Source organism: Eubalaena glacialis, chromosome 8, assembly GCF_028564815.1.
Source record: "Eubalaena glacialis isolate mEubGla1 chromosome 8, mEubGla1.1.hap2.+ XY, whole genome shotgun sequence".
Lineage (NCBI taxonomy): Eukaryota > Metazoa > Chordata > Mammalia > Artiodactyla > Balaenidae > Eubalaena > Eubalaena glacialis.
The window spans coordinates 68,611,542-68,630,571 of record NC_083723.1 but is presented as its reverse complement, the minus strand read 5'-3'; the positions used below and the strand labels follow the sequence as shown (position 1 = coordinate 68,630,571).

General features: G+C 38.9%; 1 protein-coding gene across 2 annotated transcripts in view; it reads left to right on the top strand.

Annotated features, from left to right (window-relative positions):
* The window catches only part of DYNC1I1 (dynein cytoplasmic 1 intermediate chain 1), a 333,523-nt gene that overhangs the window by 188,363 nt on the left and 126,130 nt on the right, over positions 1 to 19,030 (top strand). For both annotated transcript variants that reach the window (XM_061197769.1, XM_061197770.1), the window contains exons 6-8: positions 9,358 to 9,447; positions 15,667 to 15,829; positions 17,828 to 17,927. In XM_061197769.1, the coding sequence (XP_061053752.1) occupies positions 9,358 to 9,447; positions 15,667 to 15,829; positions 17,828 to 17,927 (353 nt within the window). The remainder of the gene's footprint in view (positions 1 to 9,357; positions 9,448 to 15,666; positions 15,830 to 17,827; positions 17,928 to 19,030) is intronic.

Sequence of the window (19,030 nt, the reverse complement as noted above, 5' to 3'; positions counted from 1 at the left end):
ATGTCAGAGTTGACAGGCTTAGAGATGAAAGGTATCATGTTTTCCTTACGAACAATTTCTTTACAAGCAAAATAATGTTTCTAAATGGTTTCTACTTATTTTACTCTGTTTTTACTAGCTAGCATAACACAGTAACCATTTTAGTACCTGGAGTCCTTGAGATTTACTTTTTTCTGGGACATATCTATAGTTGCTGCTGAAAGTTAGGTATGATGACATCTCTGTCCCTGTGACCCCAGTTTTCTTTTTCACAAGCCATGCTCCCACTGAGAGGAAGTGCAAAATTGCACATTTGAAGAAGTGATAGAGGAAACAAAGAGAAGGGTATGGGATTGTCCAAAATCAAAAGTAGGCAGCAAAAGGGACTTAAGTCTGGAAAAGAAAGCTAGGAGTCCCTTCTCCCTTTCCAAGCAGACAAGAACTGCATTTTCTAGTGTTTTGAATTATTGCCCAGCATGTCTGTGTGTGTGTGTGTGTGTGTGTGTGTGTGTATGCCTCTATACAAATAAAGCTAGATATAGAACAGATATAGAGCCTGTGCCCTGTACAAGTCAAGGAGGCCCTATTAACATAGAGTACAATGGGAGTGCTCTTTCTGGAGTTGTGCAATGATGGTTCTGCTTCCAAGGATGCAGAACAGAGGACTGATTTGAGGAGTGGCTTGGCTGTTTCAAAATCTCCCTCCCAGCTCCTGCACCATTAGAGATTAATTTATTGGGGTTACCATTCTCTAATCCATTAGTATGAATTAGTTCATTCAACTGATCACGGCTGAAGGCTCCATGACTTCCTGAGAAAGCTTAGGAGATGGGGACCTGAAAAATATAAAAGAATAAAGAGAGGAAAGATGCGGGGAGTGGTTTCTGGCAACAGACTTGGCCTATTTCATACACAGGTGAGCTAAGGACTATTCTGCTTTGGGCAATGCTGGAGAATTAATTGAAGTCAGCTAGTGATTGGCCTTAAATGTTGAGATGCTCTAGGAAATAGGGAGCCATTGATGGTTTTTAAGGAGGAAAATTTATGGAAATAGAGATCAATCACATCTTCCCATTCCCAAACATCAAATGCTGAAGTTACCCATGGGCTCCTGCCTGGACATCTCTAGAAGGGCATTCCCTTCCTGGTCTCTGTCCTTCCACGCACGCTGACTAATCCACATCAACTCAATTCAGCACATATTTACTGCACACACATTATATATCAGCACAGTTACAAGTTTCAGAAACAGCTGCTAAAAAGTACTATTCTCTGGCTTCCTCTCTTGTTTTGAATATTTTCTTTCATTTCCTCCCATTTGCAATGCCTTGTGTGACATTCCATCAGGAAGTAAACTTTCCAAGTACTGTCATGTTAGAGCCTTAGGAGGGAACTGATGTGGCCTAGAGTGTTAACAGGAGTGCTCTGTACGATGAGAAATGTATGTTTTCTTTACTCTGGCCAGATTTTTCTAGACCAGAAAGTGAAGGTTTTTTTAAATATTAGCATGTAGTATATTTAACAAAGTGCTTACTGAAAATCCCACAAAATATGTCTTTGCCGCATATTTTTAAAGTACAGAGGCGCTCACCTTGGTTTGTGTAAGCATTCAGTGGTGCATGCTATACTTTATTTTGGCCGCCGTGATACGTATCGGGAGGGTGCCTCTCTTTGGACTCCTGGTGAAATTGGCAAACTGTACATGAAGCTGGTCCAAGGATAAGGTGACTTGAGTGAGTTCTGAACGGGAGCCCTCACTGTCTGCTGTACAAACACATGTCTACATTCACAGTCCGATTCATCACGCCTACTGGCAACTGAACCATGCTAAGCCAACTTCTCATCATCTGTTTCTTGGATTATGGCTATAGCTTACCTTCTAACTGTCCCCCTCATTCCAGGCTCTCCCACTCCCCTCCAGCCTCCATATTCTTAAACAAAAGCAGACCTTGTCTCTTGAATTTTTAAAAGCCTCCAGTTTCTCTGCAGGGCTGGATGGCAGCAATAATTTTCATCAAGGTCAGACCGCCCCTTAGCTATATTAGAATATACATAAAGAGCTGGCTGGGAAGGAGATAAGTGAGGTTTCAAAAGTCATATTTAGCATCTCCAGTGCCTTGAATTCCTTTTGAAAATTTAAATAATATTTATGGATTAAATGAGATGTATGTTTATTAAAAAGGGGGATACTGATCTCCAGAAAGAAGTCCAAACTTGTTCTGTCATTCAAGGTCCTACGTGGTGTGGTTCACACTACCTTTCCAGAGCAATCACCCATCTTGCTATTGCTAGTGTTCGTACTTGACGTTGATGATACTAACAAGCGTAGGTCTTTGAGGGACTTTTTGTCTGGTTCTGGAGATAAATGCAAAACCTAGTTTCAAGTGGTCTTGGCTGTGTTATCATAGAGATACAAGGGGGAACAGTGGAAGGGGTCAATGTGTGGAACAGTGGAAGGGGTCAACAAATCTGCTTGGGAGGAAGTGTTAAAGCTCCAGAGACACATCATGAAGAGTTAGTAATAATCACCTCCTGGACATTGGAGGGAAGACCAAGACAGGCAGAAAAAAATAATGCGCATTGCCTTTGAGGCATGTACCTACTGGGATTTTGGGTGATTGTGCATTGTCCAAAATGCAAACTGAGGTAGAAGAGACAAGAAGTTACGGGGTTTTATACTGAAATTTATAGGAAACTACAGAACTTTTTTTGGTGGAGAGAGGATAAACAGATGTATTTTTTAAATAAAAATGAAACTACTAGAAATACAGAGCAAGACTGGTAGTAGTAGAAAGAACAGTCAAAAGGCTATCGTAATACTCCAGGAGAGAGATGGCAATGGCCTGGATGAGGGCAGTGCAGAAAAGACAGAGGTGGATTTAAGACAGATTTTGGAGGAGGAATTGAAAGGACTTAGAGACCCCATAAGCTCTGATGGAAAAGATGAATTAACGGTGGTACTGTGATATCCAACTGTGAACCCGTGTGTAAGGTGGTACCATTAGGTGGGATGGAGAATGTAGTCAAAGGAGCAGATCTCAGCAGAAGGTGGGAGTTCCGCTTTGAACATGTCGAGTGTGAGGTGCCTGGGGGACATTCATGTTGGAATGTACAATACAGAATCTGGAGCCTAGAAGGGATATCTTGGCAGGAGACATCCATTTGTGGGTGATGATGGAAGACAAATGTAAATATTATCCAGAGTGGCATTTGATATGAGAAAAGATGAAGCCGAAGACAGAACTGCAAAGAATATCTTCATTAAGGTGAATTATTTTTTAAATTGAAAATAAATTTTAATTTGAGAGATTAACTCTGTTTTTCTATAGAAAAATTTTAAAGATGTTATAAAAAGAATCCCTATCTGAAATAGCCATACATAGACTTATATAAAAGTGACTAGGGCATTTGCTCTTAAGTTAAGGGCAATACATCTAAAACACAAAAAACAAAAAAAGAGCTTTTGTATCTCGCCAAATCTGTTCACCAACAGTAGCACAGTAGTAAGTTTGATTTAGAATTGACTCTGTGTTCTTGCCATCCCTTTTATCTTTTGGAAGCTAGTGTTCTATTCATTTCTAAGCCACTAATTATTTTATCAGTTTCAACATTCACAATTTTTCACATTAGAATTGATGTATGTTATAGTTTAATTAGCAGTAATCAGTTTTCTTAGTGGTACATAAAGTAATTGTGTATCTTACAGTCTTTGGCCTGTTCGATTCGAAGTCATATGGTTATTGCTTTGTTCTTGCCCCTTTCGAGAAGAATGGAGTGAAATGGCCCACTCTGCTCCCTGCTTTCCTTCTCCCCCTGACCTGACTTAGCGGTCCTTCATGAGGCCACAGCCCCCTTGTGAAAAGCCAGGAGCAGGGTGTCAAGGGCTCAGGCCAGGCACTCAAACCCTCTTATCCCGGGGTTTTGCAGGCCCTGAGAGAGCCGGGGAAAGCAAGAACCCACTGACCTCATAAAACCCAAGCCCTTCTCTTCACAGAGGGCCGCCCCATGTCACTCGGGATTCTGGTTGCAAGCAGCAGGCACCGAGTCCAATGGGATTTATTGGAAGGAAATCTGGTGCTGACACCACCTCTAGTGAGATTTATTGGAAGGAAATCTGGTACTCACAGAATCAACAGGAGGCAGAAGGAACACGTTTGGAAAAGGGCAAGACCAAGGGAACCCAGACCATGGAGCTCTGGAGTAGTCTGGCCAGGATGTCAGACACTGCTGCATGTTGCCCCTCGTTAATCCTAACTGTCCCCTCAGCTTTGCCTCCTGGCTCCAGAGACAAAGCCCCTGTTAGGAGCAAAGCCCCTGTTAGGACACTGCCCAGATCCTGCCTGTGTCCTGGTCACCAGGAAATGGAGAGCAGGAAAATGTCTCCCCGGGGCGTCAGGAGAATAAAGTAGGGTCCAGCAAGGTGCCAATACAACAGTAGTGCAAGGGGAATCCCGCCCCCCCAGACAGAAAGGGGTTTTGATGTTGTATTGCCAACAGTGACGAACGGTCCCCTGCACTTCCTTTCCAAAGACTCAAATTTGTGAGGCCATCAGAGCAGCCCAACACTCGGAGGACTGTGGCGTATTCAAATTGGTGACATTGACTTCATTCTCGTCCACCAACTGCTGGAGGAAACTAACCTTTTGGGAGCTCATATAAGGGGTGAGGCCTTGTGCTAAGTGTGTTATGTGTAATTGCTGCCAAACATGCAATTACTTGTGTTTAGACCTTGAGAAAATCTTAAGGAAGGAAGACAGTGATGAGCAAACTTTTTTCTAACTAGAGAGAAAGAAGGCAACAACTGCAGACGGTAGAATTTGGGTGCTAAATAAAATAATTTCTAAAAGATGCTATTGTTTGAAATTAGCCCCTTGGGCTAACAGGCAATTAACTTCTGCCAGTAGTTTAATTTCTCATGTGTACCTGGTACAGGAAACTGTACATGGGTGGTAATTTTTTTCCCTCCAATCTCAGAGGAAATGTAACCGGGTATAAACTAGTAGCACAACTCATATATCAGTAGTCTGTAGCGGTTCTACATAAATCCTTTTCTTTAAAGTTATTTAACTGTTTTGAAAATGGTTTCAACAGGAGTAATTCCAATTGCACCAGAAAGGAAACCAGAGTCTTAAAGAAAAATATACTCTCTTTGCTGAGCAAGGCAAACATATCAGTATGCAGAGAAACAAACCAGTCTCTTGTGTTTTATTTCCTTAACAAATCCACTGAAACACTCACTTTCTGTCTTTAAAAGGATGATAGACAAAGAATTCTGTGGCCACTAAAAATTAATGCCTACAACTGGTTTGTAACTACTTTAAAAGGGCAGGTACTGTTTTTTAAATTTATTTCTCTTTTATTCACAGTATCTCATTATGGGACTTTGCATATATTATAAGAACTCATTTAAGAACTCATTGAAAACATACTCTCTGGGGAAGTATTTTCTATTTAAAGAATTAGATAACCTGCTATTTCCCCACCTACTTCAAAAAATAAACTAACACAATTCTATCACAATCTAGCCCTTTTTATAGCCAGGCCCTTATAGAATAATATATTTCCTAAAATCTCTAAGTGGCACTGTCTGTCATGACGTTGCTTTTGATTCCTCCAGGATTTTTTAAAACAAAAATCCTTATAGCTGCGAAAGGTGAGAACTTGATACTATTTAAAGCTGACTAGCCAAAGTCATTTGGTGAAACTGACTTCGTTTTAAGAACTAAAAAATGTGAATGTACAAACTAGGTGGTTCTAATAAAAGCACAGTTGTTTTCCATAGTCAAAGGAGCTGATAATAAAGTAATTTAGACCTTGACCTATTCCACCCTTTGGGTCTATGGAGTGAGATGGAAGAATCTATTTGTTGTTCGTTTTACTTCCCCAAGATCTTCCCGTGGCTCACGCCTTAACTCCTTGAAGTTTTTGCTCAGTGTGGCCCTTCCCGACCACTCTATTTAAAATTTCACCTCTTCCTCCCCTTATCAGCATGCCAAATGTCCCTTTTCAGCTTTCTCTGTCCCCATCCCACTTACCTGACACAGTGTATGTTTTGTTTATTTATTTGTTTGCAGTTTCTCTCCCCTAACTCATGGAAGCTCCGTGACATGAGCACAGAATTTTTTTTTTTTTTGTCTGTCTTGTTCCCTGTCGTGTGCCTGGCACCTGGCACATAGTAAGTGCTCAGGAAATATTTTCTGACATACAAGCTAAGGCAACATTTGTTTGACGGTTTCTCTGTATGGATGTTTGCAACTCTCCTGGTGGTTTAAAAAGCAATTTCACATCAACACTTTTGCTTATTCTCACAATAAATTTGTGTTTTAAGACCGGGTTATTATCCCAATTCAGCAGATGAGGAAAAAGGCCTCAGAGAGTTTCTACGAACCATGTAAAGTCAGGGGCTGGCAAGTGGTAGACTCCAGCCTTGAACTCAGACCAATTACTTCCCTTGAAATGCTGCTCCCACCCAAGCTGCGAATCTGTCTGGCTGAAGGAATACAGCAATGCTTTGTAGTAAATGTTGCAGGTCAGGTCTCAGGAGAGTGTATTCCACAAAGTAAATAAGAATAGAGTGTGGATGTAGCATATATAGTTTTGATAAATAAAGCAACCCATCTGTTTAGCTCTCAAGGGTGTGAAACCTAACTTCTCCTCAGCTGAGTGTTACATGTGCTAACCTCCAGGAATTGGGAGAGCGAACCATGCGATGTCCACCTCTGAGAGCCTCCACACACCCCTCCTTACCCTGCAGCTGAGCAGCGCACCTGCTGTGCTTCAGGCTTTTCTCCACGGCATTTCTATTTCATGACAGCTGCGGGTAGGGAGGTAGTGTGCGTAATGGTTAAAGATCAGGTCAGACCAAAACATGCAGAACCAGACAAAACTTGAAGCTCAACATGGTTGGGAGTTTCTTTGGGGGAAATTACTCTGTCTCCTCATCTATAAAATTAGGTTGGTAGTACCAAGTTCGGATAAATAAATTAGATGGTACAAGTAAAGCATTCATCACTGCTTTAGTTGTTATTATTGTATATCTCATTATTTCTTCTACTAGATTATAAGATCATAGAAGGTAAGGCACGCTACTGGCTTTATTAGTTTGCTAGGGCTGCCATAACAATGTCCTGTAAACTGGGCAGTTTAAACTGTAGAAATTGAATGTCTCACGGTTCTGGAAGCTAGAATTCCAAGATCAAGATGTTGGCAGGGTTGGTTCCTTCTGAGGGCTATGAGGAAGAATCTGTTCTGTGTCTCTGGTGGTTTACTGGCAAGCCTTGGCACTTCTCAGCTTGTAGAAGCATCCCCCAGTCTTCGCCTTCATCTTCAATGGCATTCTCCATGCATGTGAATCTGTGTTTAAATCTCCCCTTTTTATAAAGACAGTAGTCGTGCTGGACTTGGTGCCCGCACTACTCCAGCATGCCCTCATCTTAACTAACTATATCTGCAATGACACTATTTCCAAATAAGGTCACATTCTGAGGTACTGGGGGTTAGGATTTCAACATACAAATTTGGGGAGGGGGACACAGTTCAACCCATAACGTGGGCTTTGGCACCTTTGCATTTGTTGTATTTACTTGTATTTAGTAAGTGCCAAGGAACAGCTGCTGAATCCATTGGATTTAAATACTTGTCTCTAGAAGGTTCAGAGATGGAGCTACTTCCCAGCAGATTAGTGGCCTTTTGAAAATTGCCTCTCCATCCAAGGTTTACCAGAAGAGGAAACTTCCCTCCCGCTAGTGCGTCACTGGGCTTTGTGTTAGGTCTTTGGGTCAGGAAGATACATCATGTCGAGGTGAATATTTTGTTCAGGACCTTCCAAGCTGGTTTTTAATGGGCAGATAGCAGTAATATCTTTATATATAAAGATTTAGATGTGTTATTTATAATTTAACATGTTAAAGGTCTATTTGTCTAAAGATTTGGGTAACAGTGTACTTTTCAAAATTTTAAGTGCACATTTTTGTCTCACAGGTATGTGTTAGTAAGAACTGTGTTAATGTGTTAATAATAAATGACAGTTTTCCTCAAAAGTGTTTTACATTCTTTCCAATATGTATTTAGTGTGATTATAAAGTAATGATGTTGGTTCCACAATCTACACACATGCATATAGATTACTGTATTTCAGTATCTAAACTGCAATACTATACTTTACATATCCATATTTTTTAAATGGATATTCCTTCTGCAAATCACTTGCTTAATATAATCAAGAACTTTTAGAGTTGCTTTTCAGGCTATACATATTTGTTTGGGCATTTAAATATGCATATATAATGCATTCTCTAAGTGGTTAGAGCTGAAATTTTGAGTTACTATAAATCTCAGGATTTATTGTGATGGAAACGGGACTCTCCATAGAGCTTTGGATCTTATAGAACGTCTGTAAATATCAATATTTGTTGAATGAATGAATATATGAATGAATGATGGGGGTGGAGGAAGTGAAGTCATTTCTTTTAAACTCCATTTGAGCCAATGAAATCAATATAATACTTGAGTGAAGGTAATATATTTAAAAACCATGAAGCAAGTTTTAATTTTTTATACTGTTTTATTCCTGTAAGTTGGATTTTCTTGTGACACTTTGTCTTGCCCCTCTATCCTCTACACCGTGACTGATGATTTCAAGCACTCTGCACTGAAAGGGACCTCCAAGAAAGGCAGTTTGGGAAGAGAGAGAGAGAGTGGGAGCACATTTGCGTAGGGCAGGAAGGGCACTGTAACATCTGGCGGTGGTGGCCGACTGGTACCGTTTGTTAGTGCTCATTAAATTCACATTAATGCATGAACTGCTCTGAATGTGTAAATGCCATTTCAGGTTGGTTGCATTCTCCCAGGCCAATGGCAGTGACTTTTGGGGCCCTACCCCAGGTTGTTTACTTGCCAATGGCATTTGACCTGGGGTCAGACCTGTATTTAACCCTTTCCTGTAGGTCAAAACCAAATTAATTTGGTGAGAATGAAATTGGAAATGAGTCGTCTGTACAGCAGGTGTCCCCTTTGGAGAATGTGCTACAGGTGGAAACATTTTAAGATCTGTTCCTGGCCCATCTCCGAAGAAGCTTCAGAGGTCAGAGAGGCAATTCCAAGACATCCCATGTGGTGAGGGCCTGGAGATGGATGTAGCAGGTGCCGACTCGGGGCGGTTTTCTCAGAAGCGTGGGGTACTTTCAAAGAGGCCCTTTTTGGAGATAATGTATTCATATATTCATGAACGTATATCTTGGGCATTCATCGTGGACTGATTTACTTAGAAGCCGCCCTAAATGATTGGAACTTTACCCTCTGCCCCTACCTCCCACCATCAGCCAGACACTTTGATTTGAAGGAAAGAATATAATGCATTTTTCTCTTTCTTTTTTCTAGAGGATGAGGATGATGAGGAAATGGTAGAACCTAAAGTTGGCCAGGATTCAGAACTGGAAAATCAAGACAAAAAACAGGAGGTGAAGGAAGGTATGGTGTGGGAGCTAAATTGAGTCATCATTTTATTGCTGTCTTTTTAACCAACATAAGGGACTATAGAGGTAAGTAAAAATTAAACGTATACCTCCTGCGTGGAAGGTTTTCTGTGATTGATCAATACATTACATTTAGCAACATAAACTGTAATCCTTTATTTTTTTCACTGACAGAAGCAAATAAAATACGAACCCTCCACAAGTCCAGCAACAAGTCCAGTCACATTTCCAGTAAAATTATTACTAAATAGCAGTAAAATAAGACACCTGTCATCAATTGACATATTATCTAGTTCACGCCATCATATATTCCCAATGATAACAGTAAAGGAGAGGAGAAGGTATAATTATTATGTCAATAAATTCTGAGGTTTATTCGTGCGATCTACAGAGAAACATTAACCGTGATCATCACTATTAACTATACTATTAAAAGTTTCCCTCCACACTCTGCCCATATAAGAAGGAGCAGCCTTTACATGCTCCAGTGATAACAATGACTAGTATTTATTAGGGGCTTACTAGGTACTTGGCTCTCTCCTTAACACTCCAGAGATATTACGTACCGTTCGCAACATCCTTTTGAAGCAAAAACTATTATTTTCCCTATTTTATAGATAGAGAAATAGGAAAAGAGAGGTTTAAAAATGTACCCATGGATACATAATGTATAAGTACACGATCCAGGATTTGGAGTTGACTCCAAAGCATATACACTTGCCCACAAAGCCATCCTCCTGTAATAGCACTGGATTTCAAAAAACAAGAAAGCAATAATGAAAAAAGAAAAGAAAGGGGAAGGCAAGAAATACCATAGCTGATGTTTCCCTAAAAATCTAATTTTGTGTCCCTTTGAGATTTTCAGCCTGTGGAGTAAAAGAGAATTTTGAGATTGTCATTCTTATTGAGAAATGGAGTGTCCATGAGAATGGAGTGTAAATTAAAAAGATTCTTCCATATTTCCTACTAAATGTCCCAAGTTTAGAGCAACATAAGTCTAATTAGAATTTCATTTGATTTTTAAATTTTCAGTTTGCCCGTGGCTCTGGCGAAGTGCATGGCACATGGTTGTCCCTGGGGACTTTGTAGGAGTGGGTATGTACTGGTCATAGGGACTCACTTCAACCTGCCCAGGCATTGAGTGAGGTGGATTACTGTCAAGTTCTAGGGTACGGCTGTAAGCAGGCAGTAGATTCAGCATCTTTAACAGTAGCATCCACAGAAGGCACAAGTTACTCTTTCTGAGAGATTCTAAAAGGATTTGATTGAAGCAAGTCCACATTTAAACCTCCTACTAAGAACATGTATATATTTAAGCTGGTGAATAGAATATCATTAACACAGGTGTAGCAAGAGACAAAAGAAGTCAAAGTTTACTAAAATACCCTCACCCTCTTTTTTTTTTTTTTTTTTTTTGCAAAATATCCTTAAGATGTACTGGGTGATAAGGAGCCAGGGTGTATTTTGTGTGTCTTGGCACGGATTCCCTCCTGCCCCCCAACCCCAATCTCCAAATTCTCTTCTCTGGCAAAGCATTGCAACCTCCTTCTTAAGTTCTGAGCAAAAACACCCTCCAGTTTTAACTCTCACTCATGCTTCATGGAATTGATTAAAGTCCTGTTAAAAGTCCAAAAGAAGTTTGAAAGTGCATTTCCTGTTACTGCCGCGCTGTGCATCTTAAGTCTCTATTAATGGCTTTTCTGCAAATTAGCACATAATGGGTTAAAAGCATGTTTATGTTGGCATCAAACTCTCTCTGGCTATTTTTTTTTAAAGCAAGACAGTATTTTGCAAACTTTTTAAAGAATCTCTAGCAGATACAATCGTGGCGCCATTCATACAGCTGCATGGTAGTCAGGGCTGTGTCAGCACTTCCATAGGAACCCTGAGTTTCAGGGATTTATTACTTAGCCATAAACATTTGCTCTGGGCTGAAACTTGACATACACAGTTTCAAACCAGGGAACGCATTTTTGAGAAATCTGGCCTTTTTTGGAGTTAAAAAAAAAAAAAGTGCTGAGGGGGAGATGGGAAAAAAATCAGTGCTCACTAGCTTTTGACATTTTTGCCCATGTGACATCAAAAATGCATTAAACAGTAAAGAAATATGGGTTTGATTTATTACTCTTCACACTCTTTTTTCCACAACAGAGTAGGGAAAACAGCAGGTAGCTTTTAGCTTTTAATCAAATTTTAGGAAATTTCTATATGTGAGTGTCCTAGTATTTTCATGTGTAGAGATTTAAAGCAACAGAATCGGAAACGTGACTCTTGTAAATGCACATTAACTCATAAACCTCACATTAACTTCAGAGAAGGACATCATTCCTTATTATTTTGGTTTGGTTTTCTCGCTCTTGTTTTTGAACTGATTTCACTGTAAAATTCAGTAAGAGCTACTGTCCCTATTTAATCTGATTTAATATTTAAGTTTTGTGGGTTTACTTACTTATTTTTTAATCTTTTTGATATATTCTTGAAAAATATTTAAAAGATGTAAATTTTATATTGAAATTTAAAGCTACATCATTGAAACAAGGCAAGACATTTCTGAAATGGATATTTTAAAAATTACTTTTGACCTAGAAATGAGATTGTAAAATACTCAATATAAATTGTGGATTCCATTACGGATTTTACATTTTTACAGAGAAAAAAAATCCAGGAACTCTAGAAATCAAAAGATATAGTGTCTAGTAAATAGAGTAAATCAAAAAGAAACTGAAAAAGTACACATTCAGGTCAATAAGAAAACTTAAGAAAGCATAGCAAATAGGATAGAATCAACATGAGAGACACATAAAAAAGTATTTTCATGTACAATACCAAGACAAATTAACATTTCTATAATAAAAAGAATTAAAAGTAGACCCTAAAATAAAATTCATACTAGATTTTAATTTTGCAGGCCATGAATTCATAGAATTAGGCACTTCTCTAAACTTTGAGTTTCATGACTCTAGTACATTGTTTTCATACTTCTTATTCAAGCTAAATATAACTGTTCAGGTAAATTTTGGTAAGTTTGAAAATTGTGCTGTCATTGGCTCATATGTAAGTCATATCCATGTGTACTACTTTTCCTGAAGAATCTTTATTTCTTAAAAAAGGTCACTTTAAATGCATAAAATATTGTTAGCTCTTGGCAGAAATACTCCATGTTGCAAAAACAAACAACAAACCTGCTATAATAGCAATTTCTGCTTAACTTGTAAGAAAAATCAAACATTATCATTGCCCTTGTTTTGCTCTGTTACGCCTGTTGCTATTAAATTACTTCCTACCTTTTTATGCAGAGAAGATGTTGAAAATAATTCTTTAGGTTCCAGGGGTAGGGAAAAGCTGAAGAAACAGATTTTAGGGAGAATTTGGGGTCTATCCTGGAGTAATACAATTCTGATTTTAATTGTTTATGCTTATATTTTAAATTTTGTGGACTCCATTAATCAACTAATTTTTTTTTTCATGAAATATGATGTCTGGAGAGGTTTTACCTCCAAATACAGATTTTGGTTGTGGTTCCTGGATGCTCCATTATGTTTTCATTACATTGTAATAACACATCAATTTACAGACTTTTAAATATGAGAGGTTTGGGGTTTTAGCGAAAATAACTATGGCTCTGTTTAACTCCTAAGCTGAATATTGTTTATGACTTTAAAAAAGTACTCATCTGCACATGCATCTTATTATTTTGTGCTAACAAATCATGTCATTTGATCCCTGTTAGACATCAAAGCTTAATATAAAATATGTTCTTTGTTTTGCTTCAGTAGCAATTTAATTTCAAGCCAAATATTGTATTGCCAAACATAATATCTGGAGACGCTACTGCTTCACTTACCTGAACTTGGCCTCTGCAAATACACTTTGAACAGCCATTTATGTTTCTCTTAGAGAAGAAGCTGTATGTCTTGAAAGCTGAGATCAAAATGACAGTAAGCTACAGGGAAGAAAAAAATTACAGAAAATTACACAGGAACTGTTTTTTATTCAAGGTAATGGACCTGTAAGGAAATATACAGGTGGAATACAAGTAGCTCAAAAAGATAAACAGAGAATAGAATAGATATTTTTAAAATGTAAAAACAGGAATAAAGGGAAAAAATTCCTATTTCTCTGCTTAATTTCAAGTGTGTCTCAAGTCATCCATCAGCAGTGACAAAAGCTGAATGAAGCTTTTAAAATAAGACATTCTTCTTGGCCCTGTAGCATCCTTGTTTAGTGAAGTTTATTTATTTATGTAACAGTACTGACCAAAACAAAAGGACCCTAGCGTTTTCCCCTTTACCTAGTTACATTTAGTAGTTTTACTGTTTTCTTGGACTTGTATCAGGGTGAAAAAATTCAAATGCCTCATTTATGGGTGTTTTAGAAAGTAGACAAATTATATATAACTGCTAATTATTGAATGCTGAACTATTTGCCAGTATATTTAAGTCTTAAACCAGACTTGGTGTTATGGATAACACTGGTGTTATGGATAACACTGTGGCTTAGAGAGCTTTCATTGATTAAAGAATCCAAGCTAGCAAATGGCAGAGTAACTCTTGGATTCCAGGTTGGTTTTGTAGAGTTCTTGTTATTTACAGTTTACACATTGCCCACTTCACCATTTCTCAAACTAGTGTCTGTGCAGCATTGCTCGGCAGATGTTGATGGAGGTTTTTGGAGAGTCCCAATACACATGGGCACATTTAGGGCTCTGGAGACTTCAGCAACAAAGAAATATTTCCGGCTATATTTAGGGCTGCTAGAAACACCTGGGTTAGCTGTATTTGGAGATAATCTTCTGCTGTAGTGGATGAATCATGTTTTTCCATTTCTCAAGGTGTGAATCAACCACGTCATAATCATTCTAATTTCTTGTACAAATACAGACCCTGGAGTCTTTCCAGACCCCCTGCCTTTCAGTCTGGGGCAGGGGAGGGGAGACCAGAAGGGGGAGACATTATGAACATTAAAAGCTTGAGATCTACTTCCATGGCTCTGCAGGAGGGCTTCTTGACGGTTCAGATTTCTCAGGACAGTGGCTTCAAGATACCATTAATCAAATCAAATAACACTTTCATAAAACATTATGCTATAGGTGGCTGTACCTAAATGATTCCTCTGACCACGTGGCCAGGTAGAAGTCAGTCCTGGTTATGAGGATGGTTGTGGAAGTGTTTGGGAAATCCTGTGGGTGAGTCATTCCACCAGGGACCCCTATGGTTTTAATGCACTACCCTCCTCTTGTAGCTTAAACTCCAGGAGCTTCTGGTCCTACTGCAAGAGTAATTGATCAAACATTTATTGAAGTCTCTCTGCACGAAAGTTGAACTGGGGTTCCTGAAGAACCACAAAGGTTCAGCTGACAGTTTCTGCCCTTAGGGATTTCTCATTCTGGGGGAGTTCCTAATCCTTCCTCTATAGTTTTATGTAAACCCTGCTACTGAAGGAACAGTTTATATAACCTAATCGTGACTCTGAGGTGAGCTGACTTTCAGACACTATGACATATTGCTAGTTATTTAATCTCTCTTTGCCTTATTTTGTATCTTCAAATTTAGTCTTATAAGATTAATCATGCTGGAAAAGTAAGGCATAATAACAATTATGAGGTGTCTTATAGCATTTATTTGTTCCATGTGTTTGTTTAAAAGCAGAAGATACCTTGGGTAAAGGTGGGTTTGGAAGGACACGTTTCAGTTTTTGAGGAGAATCTATATAACGATCAATCAGCCTTATCAAGTAACTATCTAAAATAAAATGAATTTATCAGTAGAAAGAGGAAAGGTGCTATCTGGATCATATTATAGATAGTTCTTAATTATTTAGTATGCGCAGCTTTACAATCTAATATACATGGTTGTACAGATTTCTCTATTATGTACTATTTGAGCTGTTTTTCAAGTTCAGTTCTAAAGAAAATAACGTTCAGAACTCATTGTTAAAACACACCAATCATTTTCATTTGTAATATTTTTCAACTCTTCAAAATAGTAATTAGTCCAGATATGAAATCTTTTTGTAAAATTGTCAGTGAAGACATCTGCAAAAACCTTTGGTGTGACTTTAAGAGTAATTTAGAATTAATATTAACAGTGGTTTATTTCACTGTGTCTTATCACTCTTTTGATAAGCAATGTCTTTCAAGAGTTGGATTCCTCTTGAAATGTTTTAATTATCCCTTTTTATTTTTCTTTCCCAACAATCTCTTTTACATAAATAGCTCCTCCAAGGGAGCTGACAGAGGAAGAAAAACAGCAGATCCTTCACTCAGAGGAATTTCATATCTTTTTTGATCGGACAATACGGGTAATTGAAAGAGCGCTGGCAGAAGACTCCGATATCTTCTTTGACTATAGTGGTCGAGAGTTAGAGGAAAAAGATGGGTTAGTTTCATGTGTGCATTTAAAAAAATACTGTGATAAGTTATCTGTTGATTCTAAATTCACTTATGTTTTGAGTAGGCAAGTTCCAAGCCTAACAAATCAGAGGAGTATGAAATTCCAGAGCTGATCTTGCTGAACAGCTTTGACTAAGGGCTTTGGTTATGACTTCTGGCTTAGCGTTTCCTTGTAATTATCATGTGCTTCCATGAAATGCTTTTGAACTTGATATCTGGGGAACAGTCCAGGTGATAGAGACTGGCAGAGTCATGTACGTTGTCCTCTGAGAAAACATAAGCAGCAAAAGGAGATTTGTGTTATATCCAGTAGATCTATTTTTGATGTCTAAGCAAACAGGAAGCCGAAGAAAATAAACATGAGATATGGGAGACCTTAACTGATGTGGGAGACAGCAAACAGAGACTGGGAACTCTTTCCTCTTTTGATGCCATAAGATGATGTGTATATGCCTTTTAGGAAATACAAGTGCCATTTACTTTTAACTAACCATTAGAAGTAAATGGCCCCAAATGACTTTCCCTGTGACTGCAACATATGTATTATATTCGGCAGGGGCTGTCAGCCATCTTCATGTGGATAATTGGAGGCACTTTATGAGCTTTGTGAGAGATATAGCTGGTTTTTAGCCACCAATTTCTTTTGGCCAAGAACAATATGAAAAGATGAGATTACCTGCCTTTTTCATTAGACCTGACATTTTACCTCTTCTAAAATTCAAATACATTGTCAAAGGCCAACCTATCATCATTGAAGATGCTCAAGGCAATGTAACAGTGGCTCTGAAAACAGTTTCAAAAGGGAGTTCTAAAAATGTTCTAAACAGTTGACAGCATCGTTAGACTACATCAAAGAGAATAATATTTTGAATATATGTGTTATATTTGTTTTCTTTTAAAAAGCCATTACTCTATGGCTCAGTTAGTTTTCTGAGTCCTCTTTCCCTCTGGGTGCCTGGCACAGTGTTATACTGGGTTCCTGGCAGATATTTGGGTGCATGTACCTCTTGCCTGAGTTTGCAATGGTGGAGCTGAGGAAAGGTTAGCAGGGGGAAAAAAAAGTCATAATAAGTCAGCTGCTTGGAGCCCAAATACCTAATCTGAGGTCAAGTCACCCAGTCTGAACAAGAACTATATAGGACAAGTGATACAGGGTGCAAGGCAATGGAATGAAGCAAATGAACAGAAAAAAAAGGTGAGTGTGGAAGAATTCCTGAACTGCAGCCCAAGGAGTATAGGCAGCTTTTTATGCAGATCCCATAGCTGCTGACACAGAACAAGTATGACTCAATTTAAACACTCAGTCTTGTGGAGCAAATGCATGACCAGTGCAGAGTTCTTCAGAGGAGGTTTTGCAGCCAGTTGAATATCAGCCAAGTAAACACTAGCTAAAGTGTAATCCTCCTCCACCCAGATGCTATTTTGGTCTATGTTAAGTATCTAAGGTGTTTGGTGAATCCCTCACTCCCCAGCAGGCCTGTCTCACGGTGGAACTTTTCACTTGCTATTGAGCAAGGAGGCAACTGCCACCTTCAATCAGAAATTACAGGTAAAGAGAAACATGCATATCATTTCTGGTCTAAGGCCAGATAAGGTGTTATTGATACCAAAGAATCTCCAAATGTGCTGTGCTTCCTTGAGAGCTGGGAAATCTCTTGTAAACTCTGATTCAAGGCAGAGCTTATTAGGGGGAGGAGAATGCTTTAGAACTGCTCAAGATAGGAAGCTGAAACAAATTTGACATTTCACACCAGGCTTGGAACAACATGTGGAAACCTTTTCTGGGCCAGGTTAGAGAGAGCTTTGCAGAAAGGAGACCACCTTTAGTTCATTTATGATCAGAGTTTGCTGTCTAAATTGATGCTTTGGCTTTAGAGAGTATTGTGTGCCATGCTCTTGCCATTTCATTCTTTCAGTATGAGCACTAGAGATAAAGCCCCATTTTGAAGCATCATATTTGTCTTTGATGTTTAAACCCTCCTAGGGATGTCCAGGCTGGAGCCAACCTTTCTTTCAATCGTCAGTTCTATGATGAGCATTGGGCCAAGCACCGAGTAGTCACTTGTATGGACTGGTCTCTCCAGGTAAGAATTGTTGCTGGGATGGGACAAACGGGACTTGTGTTCTCATGGCATTTGTATTTAAAAAAAAATAAGAGAGAATTGCTCCACGATTTTGGATGTGTTCACTAACCTGCAATTTTTTTTCTGTGCCTATTGGTTTTCTTTCTCATTTTACTGAAGTTTCAGTTTAAAATTTGCACTCTATTATTCATACACATTGAGTACTTACTAGGTACCAGACAAGGAGCCAGGCCGTTCTGTCCATGAAACTGCTCTCACTAAGGTCACCAATGATTTCCTACTTGTCAAATCCTGTGGATATTTTTAAGCCTTAATCTGCCCTGTCCTCTCTTTGTCATCCAGCTTTGTTGACTTCCCCATACTTCTAAAAATATTATCCTTCCACTGAGTTCCACAACTCGACTCTCTTTCAGTTCTCGAACTCCTCCAAGACTTCTTTTTCCTCTCCTACCCTTGTGGTCCTCGTGGTCATGCCCTCAACCTTTACTCTTCTCGACATGCTCTCTGTGGGAGATCTCTTCCACTGCTATGGATTCAACCATCACGTGGGCAGCCTTTTTCTATCCCCCACCCAATCTCCCTCCTGAATTCCACTTCACGCACCAGACAGATCCATTCAGGTGTCCCATAGAATCTCAAACTAATCACTAACTCATTATTTCCACACATCTGAAATCCATTTTTGCCTCCTCTGTTCTATGTTAAAGCCATTACAATATACCCAAGGAATTCCACTTTACACACCAGACAGATCCATTCAGGTGTCCCATAGAATCTCAAACTAATCACTAACTCATTATTTCCACACATCTGAAATCCTTTTTTCCTCCTCTATTCTATGTCAAAGCCATCACAATATACCCAAGGACCTAAAGCAAAACTTTCGTCATTAACATTAGAAACTTTCTCTCCCTTATCTCCCAGACCCAGTCTGTCACCAAGACTGTCCGTTTCGCCACTCATATATTCATCATCTTACACCTGTAGTATTGCTAACCTTCTTATGTTCTTTCTACATCCAAACTTGTCCACCTATAGTTTTCCCTCTAGACATCTAGCCAAATAATCTTTCTAAAAATGCAAATCTGATCACTTCACTCCCT